At 39.6% G+C, this 25,920-nt stretch overlaps 1 protein-coding gene across 2 annotated transcripts in view; it reads left to right on the top strand.

Moving 5' to 3' along the window:
- Nucleotides 1-975: 975 nt before the first annotated feature.
- vav3a (vav guanine nucleotide exchange factor 3a) overlaps nucleotides 976-25,920 on the top strand; it is a 46,883-nt gene continuing 21,938 nt past the window's right edge. For both annotated transcript variants that reach the window (XM_088283517.1, XM_088283518.1), the window contains exons 1-9: nucleotides 976-1,348; nucleotides 11,697-11,813; nucleotides 21,817-21,875; nucleotides 21,982-22,047; nucleotides 23,993-24,101; nucleotides 24,308-24,409; nucleotides 25,096-25,164; nucleotides 25,520-25,623; nucleotides 25,746-25,845. In XM_088283517.1, the coding sequence (XP_088139643.1) occupies nucleotides 1,142-1,348; nucleotides 11,697-11,813; nucleotides 21,817-21,875; nucleotides 21,982-22,047; nucleotides 23,993-24,101; nucleotides 24,308-24,409; nucleotides 25,096-25,164; nucleotides 25,520-25,623; nucleotides 25,746-25,845 (933 nt within the window). In that variant the 5' untranslated portion in view covers nucleotides 976-1,141. The remainder of the gene's footprint in view (nucleotides 1,349-11,696; nucleotides 11,814-21,816; nucleotides 21,876-21,981; nucleotides 22,048-23,992; nucleotides 24,102-24,307; nucleotides 24,410-25,095; nucleotides 25,165-25,519; nucleotides 25,624-25,745; nucleotides 25,846-25,920) is intronic.

The following is a 25,920-nucleotide window of genomic DNA, read 5'->3' as shown; positions in this document are numbered from 1 at the left end:
GTTGTTCTCTTCTTTTATCTTTTTAAATATATCATTTCAAAACATATTCCACTCGAAAATGACACTTAACCATTTTAAACTTCTTCTAGAATGATAGCTTTCTGTATTTTCCAGAATACATCATGAATAATAATCTCGATCTACCGAAGGGGTTCTTCCCAAGTCACTGTATCAGTTTAATCAGCGTTAATAGACACGGTAATGAGCTTGGTAGTAGACAAATCTGAATGACCTTTTTGTCATCGTACGGTGCCGTAAACAGGAACCGCTGTGTTCGCTCGGAGTGGAAAACAATAGTGTCGTCAGACTGTTAATTGACACTGGTAGGGTGTAGTGGATGTGGAAGGAGGCCTAAAAGGGTTTCATTGTCAAAAGACATAATGCATATGGGGGCAGTGACAATTTGTGAGATGGTGTATTTAATCAGGAAAGGAAGAAATAGAAAGCAGCCATTGAGAAATGACAGCGATATGCGTTACAATACATGGCGACCAAAGTCAAAAAATGTATCCAGAAATAATTTATTTTGACCCATTCAGTTGCATTGGTGACAAGAATTTCTCTTGAATATAGCGATGGATGGGTAATATCTTGCTTTTCGTAATCCGTTGCATCGTTACAAATTCTACATGGCTGGTTCGCTGCTGTTCCTGTTTTTGTCACCTTGTAATTTGTCATGAGCGGTATTTCTTGCAATAAATCCTAAATCAAGTTTAGCAACCAGTGACTAAGTATTTGCACTTTGTTATATCCAACACTGAATATTCATGCTCTTATTGCTGATATTGGGCACATATTTTGGAGACAGCATAAAATACAAGGGTACTACAAGTACAAGCAGGAGTCTGAGCGTGTTCTGTCTTCTGCAATGTAATGCAGTGACAAGCGGAAGAGGATGAGGGGGAGGGAAGAGAGAGCGAGGGAGTGGGGAAATAGAGAGAGCGAGTGGGTGCACTCCATCCAGTCATACGAGCACACAAGGCTGTCAACCTCACATCGACTGCAGCCCATCTATCCGCAACTGTGGTGCCTGCTCCATTTTCATCGCGTCGGAACATGGAAACGCTCTAACGCGCACGACCCAAATCCACGTGACAAATTCCCGAAATTCGTCCTACTGTCGGCTCAAGTGCGAGTAGTAATGATGGAGTATTGGAGGCAGTGTGCGCTGTGGTTGATCAACTGCAAGGTGCTTCCAGCAAACCATCGGGTGACGTGGGAGACTGCGCAGGTATTCGACTTGGCCCAAACCCTGCGGGATGGAGTGCTTCTTTGCCACCTCCTCAACAATCTCAGGCCGCACTCGATCAACCTAAAGGAGATCAACCTGCGACCTCAAATGTCACAGGTAAGATACGAGAAACCATCGCCGTCAAGCTGCATCGTGGCGACTTCTTGCTCAGTGACGCCACTTTTAGGGTCCGCTTAACCTCGTAGCAAGCCCAACACACGTATAAGAATTTATTCACCAATCTAAATGTGTATAACAGAGTAGTTAAACAATTACCGTTTGCTGTAAGAAGATCATAACTTCTGACTTCATTTGGGTGCGTTCGTCATTCTAACGAGTAAGGTACACCGCCTCCGCAATTCATTGCACGGAATAACGGATCATCCCATCGTAGTAGTCAGCATTTTACCCGCCAGAGAATGCAACAGGTTGCCGTTTCATTGCCGAATGCAGGATAGCAGTCCTAAAACCACGTTCGGAATTTTACTATATTATACGAGGTAGATATTGTTGTTAGGGCGGAGGTAAACTTTAAATTCGAAATAAAGTGAACCAAATATGGTGCCGGAGAAAAATATATCACTTGTGATAATCCCAAGTACTTAAGTACTTTATTTACTTCAGATTTCTCTCTGGTCATCTTGGAAGAATCACAATTAAATGTTCTTCAGTCAGTGCATGGATGATTAAGATATTTGGTGGATTAAGGCAAAGTGTGAATGTGACTCTACAAGCATCAAAGTCATCAAGGGTTTGACGCCACTAACGTGTATTTTTTTGGCTAGCCTACTCATGAAGAAAACTACCTCTTGGTTGCAAATTTAGTTTGTGGTTTAACTTTTGTTACTTGAAATACATTGCTTATCTGCGTTCTGAAGGCCACATCAAACAAGACTTTTGAGTAAATCAGCGCCACTGTCTATAGTAGTCGGAACGATAGAGAGTTGTGGCCACATGGTTTCTATTTGTCAGATAGCATCTGCCTCAAAAGTCGGACAGCGGGCCTGATTGATATTGAGTGTTGGATTCGGTGACCACACACAATCACTGCGAAACACACCCCACTAAGCCTGCCGAGCTACTTTGCTTAGACAGTAACAACCATTTAAGATATAAAATAACATTTGTATTGATGTAGTGCCACGTGGATGGAGAGTTGTATTAGGCTTGTTTCCTGGAAAAAGCTCTCCAAACACAATGGTGGCCCGGGTCAATATCATACGCAGTTAGGTCTCTCACAATCGAATAGGGTATTCGCTCGTCAGCTCCAGCGGGTCAAGTGGACAATTTAAATCAGCATTTGTAATTTCAATACCATCAGTGGCGATGGAAACGACTACTGAAGGATCTTTTTACACAGGCAAAACTTGATTGAGGTTGTAAGAGGAGACGCATTTATGGCGAGAAGTTAAGCTTGCAGCTAATAGTACCAATTCCAGGGGTAGTCATCAATGTGAGTCTTAGTGTTTTATATCAGTCATGACATAATACCGTAAAAGCACTGTAATGTCTTATTTATGCTTAGTACATGACTATGATTGGGTTATTTATAGGCAGAGTTTGTTTTATGCATGGTTGAATGGCTTACTCACACTGGGAGCTAGTAATGGTGCTACATGTAGGGCGACATTAGTGCGTTAAGATGGCTGGAGATGACATATAGTGCAAGTGCATGGAAACACGATGACAACATTTGTTATATCACGTATCGGTTTGTCTGCTGTTCTTTAAGACTTTGAATATTTATGTACTGCGCTCGGGTGTAATTTATACACACATTGGCACTGTATTATTCTTGCACTGACTTTGGTCGTCACTATTTAGTTGAAAATCGGTGTCAGCCCTCCTCCTCTCTCTGCTACATTTACATAATTGAGGGTGGAGTTGAATTTCTTTTTCCGACGCATAATTCATGGGGGCCCCCTGGCTGCTATTTTGTCATTGGCCAATAACAACACATGTGACGCCACTGCGGTCTTCCCCACGGGACCTTCAAGATGGAAAGACAAAGGCAGGGATGGGACCGGCCTACAAAGACACTGTCTGGGTCCCCCCCATTGAGACTCATATATCCTAGGATGCAAAAGGGCCCTGAAGGGGGCTTGTGTTGGCTGCGTAATGAAAGCTGCTTGTTTGCAAAGAGCCCTTCGATTATGACATAAAGTAGCTGGGATGTATTTTTCCGCTCAGGAAATGAGTTGCTTTTTTGTTGTGGTGAAAATTAACCGGAATTGACAAGCCATATGTTATGTGTGTGAATACACGGATATATAAAATTCTGTTGTTTACAAGGTATGCTATAAACATTTACAGCAGCGTGAATCAAAATTGGCCTCCAGAACAAAAATGACACTCTTTGATCATTTTACCGCTCTATTTGTTCAATTATAACGTCTAGACAACCACAATGACTGCCACATTTCACTTTTACCAGAAATAGTGAAGAGTTCAAATTCATGAAACTCAAGTTGGTGTGGTTGTAAGTCTTGAATCAACTGAAAGTCTCAACTTTGAAGTTTTCTTTTTTCAAATTCCTGTGCATAGGAAGTATCTGTTGCCCTCTTATCCACCCCCCCCCAAAAAAACCCACAAGATGATAGAACATTGTCGCAACTATTACAACAGCTTGAACACATCGCTCACACAGACCAGTGGCAGCACAGAAAAATCAGGAAACAGAATAGAGGAAGGAAGTGAAACTAAACATGCCCTCAATAAAGCTCAGCCCAAAGCAGCGACACGTCAGTCACAATGAAGAGAAAAGCCGCCTCTTCACACTCGGAGAGAAAGAAATACAAAAAAAAAAAAAAACTATTGTACTTTGCCTGCGCACAGCTTCCCTCTAAGTTTTGATCTTCATTTTTGGAAAGTCAAAGCGAGACGAAGACGTCGCCCAAGCAAGAGTGTTGTCTGATTCTAATGAGCATCATACAAAATAGTAACATCGACGTGTATTTTTTTTTGTAATATCAACAGTTTCCTAACAAACAAAAAGATGGCGTGATGACTTTATTTGTGAATTACTAAACGTGTTAGCCATCACAAATATTGTGGCTTTGCGCAAGTGTTTGCCCCCCTTGAAAGTTTTGACCTTTTGCCACATTTTATGCTTCCAACAAAAAACAAAAATTGAACGCCAAGTGGAACGAAATTCATACGATTATTCTAAACTTTTCTTTAGAAGTGTTATAATGGCTAAGTCAAAGTCCAGACCTGAATCCGATTGAGAATGTGTGGAAAGATCTCAAGATCGGTGTTGACAAACACGCTCCATTTAATCGACCTGGGCTGGAACTCTTTTGCAGTGAAGCATGTGAAAAAAAATCAGTTACTAGATGTGCTTTTCAGTTTATTTTATTTCTTTTTTTTTTTTTTTTAAATATTGTTAGAATTTCATTTTCATTGCACTCACTTGCCTGATTGTGTCCCACTTGGTGTGGATTCATCACCCAAAAAAAATAAAGAAATAAATAAAAAAATAATAATCCAGTTTCATATCTTCATTTGAAGCCTGAAATGTGTGGGAAAAAAAAAAGGTCGAAAGGTTCAAATGGGGTCAAACACCTTTCCATGCCGCCGTGTCTACCAAGCTGGTAGCTCAGAGTGTTGTACAATACAAAATAACTGGCGCTGATGCATATTACTTTTATACACTTGGAGAACAGCATTATACATAATAAATTGTCCCGATGTATATTTAATCAAACCGACATCTAAAAATCTGTGATGTCAAAGACCGAGAAAACTTCTAGTGCGCATCGCACATGGTGGGCTTCAAAGCCGTTGCCGTGCTCGCAAGCCACTTTCACAGACAAACGTTAGAAAATGAGCGGCAGATGGTTTGATGATGATGATGATGAATGTTTCTATTCCTTTGGTTTCTTATAGAGATGTCATGTCATACGGGGGCAGTGAAACTAGTCCAAATTTGAAGCTATATAGCTCATTTGGATTGGAAATGGAAAAAATATGAAACCTTTATCAACTGTATAGAGATAAAAATAACTCAAAACGACAAATGGCTGTTATGGATGGCCTTGCGGCAAGAGAAGGGTTTGTTTGCGGCTGAACCTAAATATGACAGACTGCTGATAAGCACCAGGTGGATCGGACTGATTGGAATTGCTTCCCTTCTGTGACTCCGCCCACTACTCCACCAGGATGGACAGTGGGTGGAGAGAACATATTAGCGACAGAAACAACGCAGGACATGACAATGACAAAAGGTTTAACGGATGAAGTCACAGATGCTTCGAAAAGTTGACTGACCCATTCCTGAAAGTCCATCGGCGACTATCGCTCCCACTTCACTCGTGTTTCTGACGCTACCGCAGGGCACAGGCGTGGGTAAACTACGGCCCGGGGGCCACATGTGGCCCGTTAAATGTTTTAATCCGGCCCGCCGGACTTGAAAAAAATTAAATGAATCTAAATTGTTGATGTTTTATTTTCTAAATACTGCGGCATGTCAAAGACAGATATTTTGTTGTCATGCTTTTGTTCATTTTCATTTAAAATGAAAAGTATTTTTTTTTCTCCGATGAGGTGAGATGACCAAAACACTCCATCCATGCTCCGAGTCCGCCCCCTCTGTCAAATGTTAGAACCCATTGTAGCCCGCCAATCAAAAAGTTTGCACACCCCTGACATGGCACATTACTGCGGCCATGCATGCCATGTCAACTCAACGTACGGCGGTTTACTATTCCAGTGCAGCTTAGTTCAATCACACTGGTTTTGTTCCGCAGTGTCACCTCAATACTCTGCATGTGCATGCGCTGCTCTACGCACAGCGGCTTGCATATAGTTCTCGGCGAAGACAAGATTGTCTGGTATTGCACTGGCGCACGTATGCTGTACATGCACACAGCGTGCTAAATTTTCAGTTCATCACCAAGGCAACAAACCTACACCATGGTCAACCTCTAAAGACTGCTCATGTGCACATGGAAATATAGGAAATGATGTCAGGAGAAATTCAGGTGGTGAGAGTGAATAATATCGCTTTATACCCGCCCTTTTTTTTTTCTTTGCTCCATAAAAAAAAAAAAGTGAAGATGACATTCAGAAGGCAACCATCTTGATGAAACCAAACCTAAATTCACGCTCATATCCTGCAGCGGTGCGTCTGTATTATTTTACTGTCAGGTTCACTGTGGTGGAAAACTGCAGCCTTAGTCAGGTGCACTTTGCTGCTACCAACACACTCGGCTCGTCCTATCGTATAAATCGCATGAATACAGCCAAAGCGGCGTGCATTTCAGCAGATTGACTCCATGGGGGTCAGTCGGGACAATTATGCACAAATCGAAGTGATGGATGACTCTTGTCAATATTGGAAGTGGGAATTCCCTTATTTGTGTAATGAAGAATGATCAGGACGGTGAAAGATATACTCACTGGACATTTCATTAGGTACACCTGTACAACCTCATAAAATCAAAATAGTAGCCCTATAATCAAAATTTCTGCCTGTCTAAATTAACTCGGCTGTTTGTTTTAGCTCGGTGTTCGCTCCAGCACCGCACCGTGCTGGAAATATTTTCTCCATCTTATGTAACTCCTTCAATTTTCATTTTCCCAAGCAATTTCGCTAAAACGACACGATGTGTTCTTGTAGCAGAGAGGATTCATATCACACATAGCAGCCGTAATTCAATTCCTTCTTCTCGTGGGGGGTTGGTGTTCAGGCTTTTTGTGTATGTGGGGGGGGGTCACTGGGGTTAAAACTAGGATTTCGTGGAAAATGGCTTTGGACACATTTATTGGCAAAGTGGGGGAGGTAGCATGCTCGGAAGAGAGTGTGTGCGTGTGCGTGTGTGTCGGGGGGGTCTTCTCTGCCTGATTGTCTTGGGAAGCATGAAGAATTGTATATGATATATATTATCTGTTGAAACTACAGCTGGTACTCAAGTCATGCTGCTCATGCTTGCTGATGTAAATGGGTAAAAAAAAAAAAACGAGACGTGACACTTTTCTATATCGGTGTTGTATGTGTGTGTTATGACGAGTAGAGAGTGGATGAGAGCTCAAACAGGCTTTTAGAAGTACTATTGATTTAACATTTGGATGGCTTGCATTTTAGAGGCGGTAATGTCCCGCTGCTGTTTAAAAAAAAAAAGAAAATTGAAGTGCCTCAGTTTAGAATGGCATTCACAAATGCAATGGATCACGGTTAGAGCACAGTCTTCAGATTCTTATAATTCTAAGAAATCCCCGCAACAAGTGCTCTGCTATTCCCCCGGTGATCGGTTCGAGGTATTAAATAGGTTCCGGCTCACCTTCACCAAGATAAGCGGCACAAAATGGATGGATGGAAGCACGGAAAAAGCAGGTGGCTTAGAAACGGCATGCACACCAAGCAGGGCTGTTTCCTCCTACATAAAGATGACAAACGTGCCAGTGGGAGTGGAAAAAAAGTCAGTCAAAGGAAATGTGATAAGACCCCAAATCTACTCAGAGTCATGAAATTGGCTGTTAAAAAAAAAACTTCAGTCAGTAAAGAAAGTTTCGAAGCTTTGATTTGGTCGGTACATCAGCTCCATCCATTGCGAAGGCACACAAAGTCAAATGTAATCGTCAGGTCATGGCCCCCGCTGTCTCTGGGGGTCCCGACGGCGGGGACTGTAAGATAAACAGGCGTTTTATCAGCGGCTTCGTTTGTGCGGCACCTCTCATTTCCTGCTTAGACAGCAGACGGGCTTCGTGTCAAAGCTGTGATCGGGTGGATTCAACTGTCTGTCAGCAATCAGATATGGCTTGGCAATATTAAAAAAAAATAAATAAATAAAAAAAAAGCTTGATAGGAGATCAGAGCATGTAAGTTACACACGACTAATTTCCTTTCACAGATGTGCTTTGATAAAAAGAAGAAATAGAATTTAAAATTAAATAAGCCTTTGTGGTGCGATTGTCAACCCACCTGCTGAGTTAAAAAAAAAAAGATACAAATCTTTTCGTCACACAACTTGCTTCAAAAATAAAAGCATTGAACTGTGACTGTTATGGTTATAGATGGCATCAACGCCTTGCTTACAACTGAAAGCCTTTTCGAATATTTTGGGGGAATTAAATATCAGAACACAGAGGCAGCTTTTAACTGGACTAAACGACAACCTGACCTCCGCAATCCATTCATTGGCTCAGATCGAGCTTCCCACAACGAGAGACGAGCCTTCAGCCGTGCAGCGCGCAGCCAGCGTACACAAACTGGATTTCATTACGCTCTACAATACGCACCGGGGCCATAAAAAGGCTTCAGCTTGTTGCTATGGAGCTTGGACTCGTATGAAGGAATACATAAGCAGAAACTGGATACGTATTGAGGACACAAAGCACGGCCTGATGTGTATCAAAAAAAAAAAAAGGAGCAGCAGTAAGATGACTTGACTATCTGGCCTCGTTTTTGTTTGATATTCCAGATGCTTGCGTTATGATTGAATGTAGTGGTGGGATTTAAAGCTCTTTACGCGCTATTCTTTGTATTTTTCCGCCTCTATGAGTGAATTGTCTTTGAATATGATGAGTTTCCCACCAGATCCATCTTTCACTTCAACCAATAAACTGCGCGTGTGACATTAACCGTTTGAACAGTGGCGAATTATTACGCCATGAAATGGCAATGTTATTGTTGTGGCTGTTAATGTGTCGCTAGAAATTGCGTTTATACCCTGAGAATTTTTTTTCTTATACTGACATTTACATTCTCAACTCATCTGAACTTGATAGCGCAACTTTAGCGATAATAATGCGCTGTACGAAACATCACCAAAAAATAATGTCGTTACTATTAATAGCAACAAAAAAATAATATAAATATGTGAATATTATTTTCTCATCAAGAAAAGCTCTCATCACTTTTAGCTTACAGGAGGTTGTAGCCTTTCACCGGCCGCTTAAAATGAGGCCTTTGACAATCGTTGCGTTTCGTGTTTCAAGTCCACCATATAATAGGAACGCGAGAAGAACACGCAAACTGCACACAGGAGCTGATTCGCCAAAAATTAGTCTGAAGAAGAAAAGTTAACAAGTCAATTTCTTTCATGATCAAAGGAGTAGTTCAAAGAATCAAAGAAAAGGCGTCTCAGCCAATCAGTTGTCATTTCATCATCATGTGACTAACTTGCCAGCGGCGACCCCCTTGAATAAAAGAGACTAATCTGAAAGTAAAAAAAAACAACATTACCGAATTTACCTCTGTTTTTTTTTTTTAAATCAGCGTTTTGAGTTTTATTATCGCCTGCAAATGCCAAAATTATTTTCATTGAGTAGGAGAAGAGATGTTCCGATCAACTTGGTAAGAATAATCTGATTAATGATGTTTTTCTTGAGAATGGTGAAATATTACTAATATAATATTAATCGAAGTTAAATACAAATAATTGACACATTTTTTGATGTGTGTATATTTTGTCATGGCACAAGCTGCACATTTTGCTTCTGTGTTACTTGACGATTTTCCCGCTTGTTTATTTCTGTGTTTGTTCGACTCTCCCTTGAACGTGCGGTGTTAAATTCGACAGTTCTCCAAATGCGTCATCGTCATATTGCAACAAGCCGTGTAAGGTTTTTGTCATAAACGTTCCATTTGAAGTGCGGCATTTTCGAACACAGCAACCTAACATCAGTCCGCTCGCTTTATGCAAGCAAAAAATTTGAAACGCCATAAAAAAGATAAACATGGCATGCGTGTGACCTCACAGGAAAAATGTCTGCATTCCCTCTTGATGTCAATCCACATGCGATTTTCTAATCTCAACAAGATTGTAGCTGTCAATTAATTTGTTTCTTCCATTAGTGCTGTGGAAAAAAAAGAAAAAAAAGTTCCTCTTTGGCTTTCCCTCAAATGTCCTCAGCTCAGCCCATATGTGCTGTGTGAAGCTGCTTCCCTTAGATAATATACTGAATCCCGAGCGACTCTCCGGAGACTGTCGGCGGACGAGATGTGCTTGTCTGATAAAATAGACTGAAGTGTACAAGCGTAAACATTCAATAACATAGTTACCGGACTCACTTTCGGCTCGCTGCTCCTACTCGCCATCTTATCAGGAGCTCGTTGGCGAAATTTTTTTTTTTCTTTCTTGTGAAGATGTCTTGTCTTGGAGTAAAAAGGAGGATTTCATATTTTATGCTCTATTCAGAGACAAATCTCATTTTATTTTGTGTATGAGCGAAGGTGTGCTGTGAAGAACAGAATAAGTCCTGCAGCTTTTCTTCTTCACTGGAGCGCTTTGTTTTTTTTTCCGGAGATGTCTATGAATAAATTGTTTTCTCACAGTTCTAGTCTGCTATTTCCTCGAGGACAAATTCGACAAATTGAGACAGAGGTAACATTTTAAAGGGAAATTCAAACTAATGATGGTTGGCGAACAATCATTGGTGACCATAAATGTACTGGAAATTGTTAGTCGTGTTTAGAGCAAAAATAACTGATCACGACCATGTAGCTTTTTAGCACGCATTCATTTGTAGCAATTTTTTTTTTTATTGTTACAAAAGTAGGCGGATGTTTACAAGATCAAAGGATGTTACAATTTCATTGATAATGCACAATTCAGTTCACATCGATGTTATATTCGTTGTGGAATGCACTTTTACACATGAGGTCCTCTGGTTAAACGAATCCCATGAGTGTGGGTGGATTGTGATGTGGCAAAAACATCACTTCCTGAAAAAAAAAAGATCTTTCATCAGCATGCTCCTCGCTTCCATCCTGTATCAATTACAGGAAGGGCAGCAGCCACAAGCCAGAAAATACCGCTTGTTGGCTAACTTCACTCTGATGACACCTTCCCCCTTCACTCCCCGTCTGCACCACTGCTTTCCTTATAAAGACCGATAACAGTCTCGTAAAAAGGTTTCTGTAAATCTTACTTAATACCAGAACGGAACTTCGCAGTTTTGTCAATTTCATTGTAGCTGTTAGCATTTTAATAAAAAAATAATTAGATGAAAAATAAAGGGTTCACAAATAAATACATAAATAAATAATTAAATAAATAAATACATGAATAAATATATATATATAAATTTATATATATATATATATAAATATAACTATATATATATATATATATATAAATATAACTATATATATATATATATATATATATATATATATATTTATATATATATATATATATTTAAATATATATATATATATATATATATATATATATATATATTTATATTTATATATATATATATATATATATATATATTTTTTATATTTATATATATATATATATATATATATTTATATTTATATATATATATATATATATATATATATATTTATATATATATTTATATATATATATATATATGTGTGTGTGTTAACTTGATTATGAACTTTAAACTCAAAGTTACTTGATTTCTGTCGAGCTCTAGTAAAGTAAAGTGTGTAGCATTGCATGCACATGTCCAGTTTTCTCATCCACTGATGATGTTTCTCTTCCCAATGTAGTTCCTCTGCCTGAAGAACATCAGGACTTTTCTGGCGGCGTGCAATGACTTATTCGGCATGAAGAAAAGCGAGCTGTTCGAAGCCTTTGACCTTTTTGACGTCCGGGATTTTGGAAAGGTGAGCTACCAGGACGCATGTTTCGTGACGTAGCTTGTGCAAATACTTGGGGGAAGCGGCACGTATTTAGGACTTTGCCTTGGGGTTATGAAATCAGTCAGTCAGAACACACACACACACACACACACACACACACAAAATAAATAAATAAATCTGAAGTAAGCAGCAACGCGACACAGCATTTTAATCAGTTCCCCTCATTAGGGGGAAACCGACTCAGCACGCTGTCTTTAGGGCGGTTAAAAAGTCTGGACAAGCGTTCATTACTTTTGATAAGGTTGCTGACTCTTTGCTTGGAAAGCTGTGAGTGCGTCTGCACTTCTTTGACAAGCCTCCGGCTGACCCCGGGTTGTCCCCTGGAGGTTTAATTAGAAATCTTTCGGCTTGGATGCCAGCACGTGTTATGAAGTGTTTCGATTTTTCTTTTGGAGAATTTGTGCGTGGGAGGGCAGGGTGTTTTTAAACAAGACAGATATCTACAAGCTCATTTGAACTCCTGCTTCCATGCAGGTATTATATTCAAGATTTGCAAAGAAAAATGTTCAAAAGTCTTCTCTTGGAATAGGCTTGAGAGCTTTTACATCCGTTCTTGTGACGTACGTGATTCAAATGCAAAAGATTTTTTTTTTTTTTAAAGGAGTCTAATTCCACTTTTTCGCCTGTGATTCCCGTTGACTCAGGCAGAACATTTTTGACGACTCTCTTGAGTGACTCCCACATTGCCCAGAGTAAATTTTACGTCTCTGAAATTAGCCGGCAACTGTAATGCTCGCTTGGCTGGCCCCTTGCCGAAGCTAATGGAGCAAGGAGCAGCGGGAATGGGCTAAGCCGCCACTCACCTGCATGTTTTTGGTTTTAAAAATAGCTGCCCCGCTCCCTATGAATTAAATATCAAGTGTCTCTGTTTGTTGTAGCGTTCCTAGTATTGGAATCACATGAGAAATTCACGGCGGTCCTCCTGACGGTCTTTGACTTTAAAATCTGGGCTAGAGAATCCTTTAGCTGAGAAAATATGAGAAAACTGGAAGAAAAATACTAAAACCTTGCAGTGCTAGCAAGAGACGTTCATGTGCATCAAATCTGTCTGTGGTTTGTTTGTCTTCACTGCAAGAACATCTGGTTTGCAGATCGGTCTTGAAGGCACATGAAGGGTTCAGGACTTTGGGGTTCTTCAGGGAGCGTCAACGGGCACACCTGAATTCTGACATTGACACCCGGAAGAGAGAGAATGGCAGAGGATGGCGGTTAATAATACAAAGTGTTTAAAGGAAGCTTCGGAATTCTTTTGCTTTGTAACACAAATGACAATCGAGAGTGATCTTATCGCAGTCTCATTTCTGACTCAACGCGTCATTGCGGCTTTTTTTAAAATGGCCTTCAAAATGCTGACCGCACATTTCCACGTTAAGAGTCACATGATGGACAAGTTGCTAAGTACTTGGAAAACATTATGTCATAGACTGACCTGAAGAAGGATCTTACGCGACACTTTTTGTGTTAAACCGCGCCGCCTCTTTTCGAGAACGTTCCTGTGAGTTGGCATCTGTCATGAAAAATCTCTGCTCGCGTCGTTCATTCATGTCATCAGTTGACAAATCCGGTTGTAAAATCTGTATTAAGTGTATCGTGTACTCAGTAGGAAAGAATCTATTGGCAAAATACGACTGACCCTTTCGAGCGGGGGGGGGGGGGGGGACACACGATGAGCACACGAGCGGCACTCAGGCCGCTTCTAAAAATAGCTCAGGAATGACAGGACATTGTGACTTCCAAGGGATGGTGTGGAAGTGATCATTCATTTAAAACTCCACGTCTTCCAAGAGGTTAGCGTTTAACAACGCGTCATGACAATTTGAGTGGAATCTTCTCCACGCCAGCATTTTGAGGAGGGTGAACATGCTGAGTGTTCTTTTGGGCGGAGACTGAGTGGGGGTGGGGGGGGGGGCGGTGGCGGCATGTGAGTGCAAGGCAAAAAAATGAAAAGGAAATCGGAGATGGAGGTTTATTGATTAGTTATTTTCCCCTCAGGTATCAGTGATATGTTTAATCCACTAAAGCATTGATACCAGCGTCCCCCCCCCCCTTCCCCCCGATTAGCTCGCCCTTCCTCTCTCCTTCCTCCCCCCCTGTTGCCCTTCAGCTGTTCTCTAACCAGACAATTTGTGTGACCGGATATCATATGTCATCTGCGTTAATGTATACTTTGACGTTATCTTTGCAGCTTTTGTCTGAGCTACTGTGTGGTCTGGTCAGATATCTTGGCAACGGTTAAACTAAATTGCTGCACTGTAAAGTATTCCGCTAATGTGCTTATGCGGAACAATATCAGTTTCTCTAAAATAATTTCAATTCTAAATTACAACATTGTGCTTGTTTACTGGATTTGTCGTGGTTTCCATTCTCTGCGTGTGCTCTGCTTCCCGCACTCAAGGGTTATAAATTTTGCATTGAAATTTGAACAATTTGATAGAAGCTTGAAAGTCGCTGTGCTCAAAGGTCTGTGGATAATTCATGGACTTGCATGGCGCTTGCATCTACTTGAGTCACACTTCTGTTGGCCTTCTTCAAGCGTGAATGCACGCACAAATGTCCAAACACCACGCGCACACACGCATGCACGCACGCACACAAAAGTGAGGACCGGTGATCTCGCTGCCTCTTCGCCCACCAGCTGCAGCTCCGAATTGACTGTGATTGTTTCAGGGCGTAAGAGGGAAAAGTCTTTGATGATTGCGGACGTGTGTTTGATCCCTGCGTGAGCACTTTGAACGTCTAAGCAGCGACAACTACCACCTGATGGCATGAAGGCTGATCCCGTAGGGGTGGTTGACGAGAATTTTTTTTTTTTTTCAATTTGGCTGAATATACAATCCAAGCAGAAAAGTGATTTCACTCTGGTGGTTGTAGTGTGCTCATTAAAATGTCAGCTAAATATATTTCTCACATCCCAAAGGGTTGTTTTAAACTGTAAATCGTCGACATACGGCGGATTGAACACAAACTGTCGTGAGACAATGGCTGAGTTAGTGATGGGAAAATGAAGCTTCAAATTTGCTTCATGAACCATTTGTTGTATTTTTGAGTCCCGTAGATGGCACTGTTGGTTTAAATAAAGGGTTTAATAAAAAAAAATGGCAAGTCAGTGTGCTTTCAGGCCAACGTCGAACTGAGAGCGCCATCTACTGGAGCCCAAAAATACTACAACTGGTTCATGAAGCAGATACTTCACTCGTGTAAATGTTCCATCGAAGCCACAAAAAATCCAAATAAAATCTAAATCCATGCCCACAGTCAATTTGTCTTACGCTCAAGTTTGAGTTATGCTGAGTCATCATTTGGTGTCTGCTACACAACCGATTATGATGCGAGTGTTCACGTGAAATGTGGTTGAACACATCTGTCTATCATTCTTTCTGGGTCTGAATGTTAGAGTTTGGTTGTACATACAATACCAGTTGAAAGGAAGCCTCCTACTGAGTTCATAACATTAAAACTCCAGGGAGGAGAGAGAACAACCAATAAAAAGTGCTTTTATTTAAGCTTCCCTGTATGTATTCTGAATAATGTGAAAACGTAGATTTAGTGAATCCACTTTTTGGACGCACTGTAAAATAGATTTTAGATTTCAAAATGCAGTTTGAAAGTACCGCGCACGTCGGAGGAGGTTAAGGTGCAATCTGTTTTCTGGCACCTTGGTGGGAAGGCAATATTTTTTCACTCTTACTGTTTGCTGTAGAAAATACATGGCAGATATTTTCTAGGCCACCGCTGGGTCCGGGCCAGCCAGTGTGCGTGTGAAGCTGAGCCACCGTGGACAGGATCAAAGACCACAGAGGATGAACTGCAAGTCTACAAACTAGTCTCCCTCACCTCACTGTCCTACTTTCCGACAGCTTTTTAGCCATCTTCACTACTCAGTGCTCAGCTTGCAGGGATTGGCGACGGTGTATCCAGATGCGGAATCGAGTTTAAATATCGGACTCGCCATTTCCATTTCTGAATTAACTGTACCCGATTGTGGCAAATCTGATTAGGGATGTGTGAGATTTTATTTGATGATCACCTTCAGAAGGATGAGGAATTATTGGTGGAATTGTAAAAGGTGGGCTGCATGTTCACTCTAAAGTTGGATGGGAACCATTTTTCCTTGAGCATTTTCTGGCTCCGTATGAACAGTATGAGAGCTTTTATAACCACTCAAGCAGAATCTCTGTTTTCCCACATTTTGCAGAAAACATTCCTTTGAATGTTCGATGAAGTGCTAGAGGCGGCGTCTGCCATCACTCCGGTAACAATGAATACGATTTCATAAGGGTGTTTATGATATTTCAAGCTATGGCAGAGATGTTTTTTTTTCTGGAACATAAAGATTTCACGAGCTGTGCATTGAATGCCATTTATTCATTTTCCAGATGCGCAACACTCACTATGAAGGCTGATTTTTTTTTTTTTTTTATTATTATTTTCCCCCCTTGTGTTGCTTCCCAGAGGTGGAGGTGGAGTAGGTGGATGCACTATTCAAAGTACGTAGGAATCACATCAACCTAATCAAGTTTGTGTTGTATGTCTATAAATTGATTTTGGCTAGTTTCGCTTATTTCCCTGCAATTTTGCAGCGCGATTGAAATATCTTCAACTCCCAGCATTTGTGTCTCTGTAAAAGCTATAAACGTAGCGTTTTGTTTATTTGTAATGGATGCGTGGTTTCGTTTTACTCCGACTCAAATTATTCTAGTCATTTAGAATTGTGCACAGCTGCATGACTAAAAGTGGGGAATTTGCGCAGTGAGCTCTTGTGCATATTCACTGCGTATTTAATTCTTCATGATTATAATGGGGCATCCTTAGGGGATTCTTACTGATGCAAACACAATTATCCCATATAGATATGACAAGATGGCAGATCTGGTTTTGAGGCAAGCATCCTGACGTTGGCAACACATGTGTTGCGTAACAGAGTGACTTAATTGTTTTCATACAGAATGAGGGAAATCCTCTGAGTGAGTGCATTACATTTTTTTTCCCAATGGTAAACAATATATTTTCATTATTTATAGACTGGCGCAGGCTAAAATGAAGAGTCCACGCATGTACGTAGTTGTTGGCTATATGCGTGACTTCTCTCATCTAGAAACGGCACTATTGATTTATGACCTTGTTAAATACAAGCAATATATATATATATATATATATATATATATATATATATATATATATATATCGGTATTATTCTGTTTGGCTTGTTCCACAGTGATGTCAATTGCAATCATGTCTCACTAAATATGTGCCCGCAATAGCTCTGGTCAATATCATCGAGCCCCAGCGGAAGATGGTAGTAAAATGGCTGACATGTGAATTACCACGATGAATTGTCCTGCGAGGTGCAGAAAGATGGATAATCCTGATTTGGCCGTTGTTTACGAACCTATTGCAGGAATGGCTGTGAATCAAACAGAATACAAAGATCAACTGTAAAGGGTCTTCTACTAGAATTCAAAGCAGGCCTATTGTCTTTGAATGGTTCAATATTTCTCTTTTACACATTCCAAATGACAGTTAGTGTGCTTTTACTTCGGCTGGATTCACACTGCGGTTCCAATTCTGATTTAGCAACAACAACAAATAAAACATTAACAAGGTTTATTCATTTCATTTTTTTTTTTTTTCCAAGATCGCCGGGCCTGATTAAAACATCTAGCAGGCCGCATGTGGCCCCCGGGCCGTAGTTTGCCCACGCCTATTCTACAAGTAATTTTTTTCCCAGTATTTAAAAAGACACTGCTTGTTAGAATAAAACAAACAAAAAAAAACCACAAGAAGTCCTGCTGCCTTTGTTGATTCTGTTCACATTGTGACCTTAAGTGTAAATTGGTTACTTTTTACTTGACTTCAATACTGAAAAGAAATTGTTGCCCTTTGTCAAAACCTGCCTTGTTCGAAAAAAACAAACAAAAAAAAAAACAGCTTTTACCAATACGTCCAAATGTGACGTTCAGCTTTCTTGTGTGTCATTTTGACTGCCAAGATGAAATTCTCCGAGGAGGCAAACATGTGGATGGTACGTTTTTATTGACAGACTCACGGCACTATTTACAAAACAAAAGATCACACTTCAACTTGTGGTGATTCAATTAGTTCTAAATGAGACTGTAAAGACTGGAGTGCCGCTGTCGTAGCTGTCGAAAACAATGCCTCGGGCAGATTACTCTCAAGTTTCCACCAGTTTATGCTGAGTCAAATTTCAGTGGCAAGATAAAGAACGTGTCAATTAATGTGAAGAAAAAAAAAAAAAGACTGCGGGTGATGTAATTAGATCTTTAGCACGGCTGCCACATTGCATTTTATTTTCCGAATAGAAATGACTTGAATGTGTAAAAATAGAAGTTTTTTAGTCCAAAAAGAATGATGGAGGCGTGCCAACACAATTGGAAAATGGAAAATGGAAACTGTCATGAATACGGAGCTAAGTTTAAAAAAAATAATTAATTGCAAAGAAAAATGCATTTTCCAAAGTAAGAGTTTTAGTTTAAATAATGTTTGAATGAAAAAATTAGCACCACATAGATTCATAGAACTCCAGTCCATTAACTCATTCACTGCCATTGACGGCTAAAAACGTCAAAAATACTTTTTTTTTTTTTTATTTATTTTTTTTTTTACTCGGCTGGTAGCCAATGAGTTCACCATCTTGACGGTGTGCTTGCCTCTATCGTCACTTTTAGCACAATTCTATGCACGTTACATTTGGCATAAATAATAAAAGGCGTAGCATACAATCGGTGCAGGCTATCTAATTAATACTCTTTGGAGACTTGTGTATCTCCTCCACATACACGCGGTGATCTGTGCAGCATGTTAAAAAGGAAAGCTTGTTTATGTTGACAGTTGTAAGTTCCCTCCCTCCAGCTGTCAGCAAGGTGAAGATTTGTCAGATCAGATGTGTTTGTGCAAAAAAAAAAAAAAAAAAAGAAGGGCCGCAAGCTGTGTGGGAATATCAGCATCTTCCCGTCAGTGTGCATTGTGTGAACTGAAAGCAGTGCGAGAGTGTGTTCCCCATATGCGATATGTATGGCAGAGCAAGAAGAATTTTAAGGTTCTGATGGGTGTAGGCGGCAGAGCGGAGCATCGTATCATATTCGGAGACTTAATGCCGTGGTTGTTTACTTGACTTGCCAGCAGATCACATGACTGAGTCGTGTAAGTGTGCGCCTGAAGTTGGACGAGGTCTTGGAGTGTCTTCAACTTCCACTGGGACGGATCGGTTCCAGGGGTTTCTTCTGGAAAAGACATTTCTGAGCATGATATGTTTGCAGCTGGGGCAGTTGTTGAGTCATTAATATAAAACTTGCAGCGATAGACACCTTCGAGTCGTTTTGTCACAACATTGCCTGCTTGATGAATATTTGACACAGCATCTTTAAATACTCCAAAAAGTTATGTGAAGAAAGTTATATAGTTATTGTTAAACATAATAATTTATAAATAGCCATGCGTCATCATCAATATTCCAGAAAGCAACGCGCCGTAAAAGCTTAGTGAGGACAAGGTGTGAGGTAGCGTTGTCAAGAATATTCCACCAAAGGGGAGACGTGCGCCGCATTCCAACCAGCTCTACATCTGTATATCCGGGGCTTGCTAATTATCTATTACGGGCGTTAATGAGCCGTGGCTTTGATTGCCAAACAGTAGCTCGCCTCTCTCTCGGAGCTCATCTGATTTTTATTGGCTCCTCACTGTGTGGACTGGATCTTGTACACTGCTGCATCTGTCACACGGACATGTGGAGAACAAACGAACCAAATCTTCTACATTAGGAGCTGAAAAAAAATTGAAAATCCTCTCAATGGACACAAAATAATTTGAATCTTTGACTTGAATCAAAGTCAAAATATTGCATTCTGGAGCCAAACATCAAACGTAACATTTATGGAGACGTAATCAATATTTAATCAGGTGTTGTTGTTTTTTTTTTATTCAAACAGAATTGTACGGCTGCCTTACTTTTGACTTTGTTCAAACATGGCCTGCAAAAAGGATTTTCTGGGCAAGGAAACACACACTGTTTCAACTTCTGACAGTCGTTACGACGTCAGTGAAACCGCAGTGGGTTTCAAAAGCCAAGTCCCCGTTTTGTTTTTTCACATGCATATTAAAGAGGTTGTAATACCCGTCTAATGACACATCTTCAAAAAAAAAAAAAATTAATTAAGTGCAGTGCAGTGCTAAAAACACACTTCCAAATGTGAACCATTAAATTGCATATGTTCTGTTCTGAACTCTTGCCTGTCCTAATGGCACAAAATGAAGCCCAAAAGTGACTTGAACACATTCACTAAGTTTTTAATGTAAAAATGGACCTGAACTCAGCTGACAAACTAACATCAGCGTAAATTAAAAAAAAAAACAACGTTCGCACTGATTGACTATGACAGGGACACTGTTTCCACTTAATTGGCCAGTGAACTGACAGAACCCACACGCTCTATCCAAGAACTCCCCATGATTTTTCTCAGTCACAAAGGGAGCAGTAATATATCATGTAATTAATTTTTCTAATTAAAAGGTCCAAAACATTAGGAAGGTTGAATGTAAAGTAATTAAAGCACCCAATTAAGGTTAATGATTTGGGCTGATGTCACTGATGATTTATATGCAGCTTTAAAGACCACCCTCCCATTCGCGCCCATTATATTGTTAAATCTTCGACATCCATGCGCCATGCAATAAAAGCAGCAATGATCATTATTTTTGCTGCACTATTTGTACCCTCTATTTTCGCTCCTCAATTCATATTCACGGCCAGCTGGACTTCAAAACCCTTCATTTTGCCTTCGTGAATGTTCTGTTTGACATGTGTTCCATACAGTGAGTTGTCTGGCTACATCCACGAGTCTTCTTCAGAAAGTGTATTCGTCCATGTGCAGATGGTCACTTGTGTTGCAAATATGTGTGACTAACGTAGTCAGAGAAGCTGAAGGGCACGGTGCTATGCGACTCATCCCACTGGAGCGCCTCCAGTGTTCTGTTCAGCACACATTGCATCTCAGTGCACAAGCCAACTGGCCCGTCTACACTATTGGATGGAATACAAAACGAAGCTAATAACCTGTGTGGGTGAATAGCTGCAGTGAGGAAAATTATGTCCACATATATCCAGTATGTGTTTGGAGTATCAGTGACAGGAGAGTTATTATCAACACTGAAAAAAAAAAAACGTGTCATTGCTTGAAAGCTTGTAGCACTTTCAATTACATTTCAGAAAAGATTATTCATTTATAATCAGCATTATAAGGTGCACTCACACACAACCAAAAAATAGAAATTCTTATCAGTTTTGACTTACCCCAATCTTATAGTCAACTATGTTAACCAAAATATCAAAGACCAGTCAGAATAATACAGTTCAAAACTGATGCCAACTACAACCACAATAGTAATATTAGTTACTGGTAGAGAACGAGGAAAATCAGTTGTATCATCAGCATTGATTTGTTGGAGCACCTCAGGGGGAATGTATCTACTCTCCATGTTTGTGTGTCATGTCAGTGAATTGATGACCCATAAAAGGCTGTCTGTGACTCCTTTGCTACATGCAGCATTGGGATGCCGTGCTTATTTTGAATCATGTTATGTCATCTCTCATTTGTCCGTCTTCTTTTTTTTCTTAAGAGAAAATTATAATGCGTGATGCATTCGTTGTTTGTGTTTGTGGACATCTTTCGGAAAGCGCAGCGCGTCATACCAATTCCAACAGGTTTTTTTTGTGTGAAAATGCCGCCCTCTAGTGTCGAATGTGTGAATCGCTACCCACACGTTCTTTTAAAAGTACGATACAGTATTTAAATTACGTTGAAAGCGGTGAAAATATTTTTTATTAATACTATTGTAAACCCTTTATTTTCCACTTTAAAATGTATTTTAGTCTGCTGCTGTGACATTATGATTGTCTTGTCATTTTAAGATGCTTGGAATAGCCCTGTTAAACTCTTCATTTCCATTGCAGGTAATGGACACACTTTCTAAGCTTTCTCACACAACGATTGCACAACAAACTGGAATCAGGTTTGTTTCACTTTGCAAGACATGACAATGTGACATGTTTTTAAGGCTAGATGTTGTATATTGTTACAACAGTGAATGAAAAATGTGTACTTTTTTTTTTTAAAAGGTCTTTTCCAACTGAAGAAAGTGTTGAAGATGAGGATATTTATAACCACCTTGAGGACCTAATAGAGTATGTGTCCTACACGAACACACACACACACACACGTTGATAATAATATTGTTTCTTAAGATGTGTTTTTGGTTTCAGGATAAATTTTGAGTCAACGTTTGGAACCAAATTGTGCATTTTTATTAATTGCCTAGAACAGCATGACTTTTTGGTGAAATTATCTAGGTTTTCGCCTCGGGGGAATACAGTCCCCCTCCTACGACACCATGCTGTTGCAAATTTGAAGCACATTTGTTGCCTGGGTGTTGACTGGAAGGCAGCCACCTCCTCCAGGCCTGTCAGTGCCACCTCACCCTGCTTTATTTTCACACCACAAGGCATATAAAGCTTGTTTGACCGTCTGCTCATTCAGCCCATATTCAACTCGAATTTCCCCTCTTACTCAAGAATCCATGCATTTTAAAACGAAAAGATTTTGCACGTCAATTGAGTGCCCCAAGCCTTGTTTAAACGTAGAAAGCTCATCGACAAATAGGTTAATTACCTGAAATGCGAGGCTTGTGTGGCGCCCTCAACTCTTGTACTTGTTTGTTAGGTTTTTGTCTGTGACTTTATCGAAACAACACAAGCTGTTTTGAATTCATTTTGTAAAGTGAACAAAGAAAAGTCAGTGTGAGATGATATCACCCATCTCCATAGCAAACGAGACTCCTGGCACAATTCCTTCCAAAGAAGGAGATTTGAAGAGTACTGACTTATATGGATTTTGAAGGTTCTTAAGATTAACATTTTTTTTTATATTTATTTGAATTTTAAATATATTTTCATCAGTCAATATACATGTGTCAAGAAATATATCAATGTCAAGGTTCAAAATCGATTTTTCACGCGTTTTCAAAAAGCAAATGTGAAACTACCACTTTCTTCCACCAGATGGCAGCCTAGAGCCGATTTGTTGTGGTGAGTCAGGAGTCAATTGAGTCATCAGGTTGCGTTGACTGAAGTGGATGATTCAATTTACGAAGATTGTTTTCGTTTTTTATTTTTTAGAATTGTTTTAAAATGTTATAATGTAAGAAAAAAAGAAATTATATAATATATATATATATAATATATATTATATAATATATATATAATATATATATAATATATATTATATAATATATATATAATATATATTATATAATATATATATATATACAATATATATTATATAATATATATATATATATATATAATATATATTATATAATATATATATTATATAATATATATATATATATAATATATATTATATAATATATATATATATTATATAATATATATATATACATATATATATATATATATATATATATGTGTGTGTGTGTGTGTGTGCGTGTGGAAAAAAATGATGGGGTTATTTACAGCAACTCTTGCTCGTAACTTAAATCAGTGGAGAGAGACAATGTTAGAGTTGAAGTGCTTTCGGGAGGCCTCCCACCACCACAAGAGCAGAGTGCTGACAGCTCCAGGGGCTGAAGGGAGCCCACGAGCGAGTGTTGACAGTTGGGATGTAATAGGCGTCTGACGAGGGCCAGCAGTGAACATGTGGGAGGTGGATGAGGCGGCCATCATTAAACCGAGCAGAGTCCCGCTCGTGACTCTCGGTTCCGTGGTAGAGTGGCGACGTTAAATGGGCATCATTAATACAGATCAAATGCACATTCGCCAACAGGATGAAGTTTTTATTCGCCTATTTTTCATTCTCTTCAGGTGCATCCCTTTTGATAGATGAGAAGTCCAAAGCGCTTTTAGTGTCAACAGTGAAATACTGTACTTTACTCGAGGCTCATTCTCTGCCCTTAAGGAGAAGTACCGAGTCAACTCTTTTGCATTGTTATAAATGACAGCAAAATGGAATGCGGCCTCACTTCACACATTATAGGTCCCAAACGGGGTCATTTCGGGGTCAGGCTGATTTTATTATTTAATTTTTTAATGTTTTTTCTCATGTGTGCTCCAGTGAAAACAGGGTGGAAGATGAGGAGGATCTGTACGACTGCGTGTATGACGATGAAGAGGGCGGTGAAATCTATGAGGACCTGATGAAAACGGAAGCGCTCGCTCCCCCGGTCAGTGTTTTTGCTCACGCCACTCATGCGAGTCACGACTTCACGTCACATCACATGAGGTGACATGAAGCTGAGTCATCAGCTTCATCAGGCACATACTGTGTGGAGAAATACTCTGAATGTATTTGAGGTGTTCACGTTTATGTTCACTACCGATATGATTATGCAAAATTTTAATATGAGTTGTCTTACGTTATATTTTGTAGGTGTTCCACAAACAGGCGGAGCTTGACATCAGAAGTTGCTGTTTAACAGAAATCAAGCAGACAGAGGAGAAATTTTCTGACACCTTGGACTCTATAGAGAAGGTATAGAGAGATTTTTTTAAAAATATTTTCTATAGTTGTGTGTATTTAGTTACATGAAAGCAACAAGAAATTCGAAAGAGCTTGCAGTATGAGTCTAAACTATGGCAAACGCAACCAAAATCCTGATTACAATTCCGAACCCAGTTAAACTAAACTGAACCATTATCTATGCAGGGTATGATTTTTTATTTTTTTTATATCAGATCTCATTACACTGTGTAAATCTTTTCAGTCTATATCCGGTAATGAGCCAAGGGAGTGCTTTTCAATGAGAAAAATATCAAAGTGCACCCCAGCAAGATGGCGGGAGGCCGCGTCTTTTCCGAGCCATTCAGCGCTACTTGTCTTCCCGCTCGTGTTTATGTTCAAAGTGTGGAAAAGACCCTTCGTGATTTCCCAGCGGAGCTCGGCAGCAGATGACTTTCAATATGAAGTGGATGGTGTAATTTTGCACACGCTTGCCCGCTTCTTTGAGGTGGCGAGGTGACTAGGAGGTGGAAGCATTTTTCCCCGAGAGCAAATCATTAAATTGCAAACTCCGAAAATGAGATTATTGTCATGGCCCAGACAGTGCTCCTTGTTTTCGCTGACAGCAGCGATTTTGCAAGTTGGCAGCGTATTATAATGACCTCTTGCCTGCTCTTATTCTAGAGGGACCAGGTTTATTCTCATGCCTTCTCTTTCAGAACTTTATGACACCTCTCACTGTGTTTTTATCCACCGCCGAGATGGAGAAAGTGTTTGTGAATATACCGGTAAGTCATCAGATTGAGTCCTCTTGCTTAATTCACTGAACAATTCTTCCCTATGCTTGACTTTGTATGTACACACAACAAAATTCATTTCAAATGCAATTCCCTCATGAGGAGGATTAAAATGTTCCATGCCTTTAAATATTTGGAAAGTCAAGTGAGCCAAGTTTGTTCTAAAAAATAAAATAAAATAAAATAAAATAAAATAAAATAAAATAAAATAAAATAAAATAAAATAAAATAAAATAAAATAAAATAAAAATTATTATTATTATCATATAACGAGAAAAAAAGTTTAAAGTACTTCATGCAGTGTGGAGTCGGAATTTAAAAGTGTGGTGGTTGTTGTGTGTTTCAGGACCTGGTGAAAGTTCACAAATGTTTACTACAGGAAATTCAAGACTCAGTCCAACACAGAAGTGCCCAAAATCTTCATCAGATCTTTATTGCTTTCAAAGAAAGGTACGACATATATTTTCCAACTCATATTCTAATGAAAGTTGACTTAACCATAGCAACTCAAATGCATGCTTTTTATGTCTCTGTGTTCACATTTTGTCACTTTTGTGTTTCATCTATTTGAGATTGCTCATCTACGGGAAATACTGCAGCGATGTGGAGACAGCCATTGCCACGCTCGACAGCATTTGTAAAGACAGAGAGGACGTACGCATGAAGCTCGAGGTAAAACGATTTCTTATTTTCAGCCAATTTAGTCCTTTCTATTTCCAGCAAGCTGTCTCGCTGCCTCTGTTAAAA

Source organism: Idiotropiscis lumnitzeri, chromosome 19 (genome assembly GCF_059441095.1).
Source record: "Idiotropiscis lumnitzeri isolate Australia: NSW breed Sydney's pygmy pipehorse chromosome 19, RoL_Ilum_1.0, whole genome shotgun sequence".
NCBI lineage: Eukaryota > Metazoa > Chordata > Actinopteri > Syngnathiformes > Syngnathidae > Idiotropiscis > Idiotropiscis lumnitzeri.
This window is presented reverse-complemented; position numbering and strand designations above follow the sequence as displayed.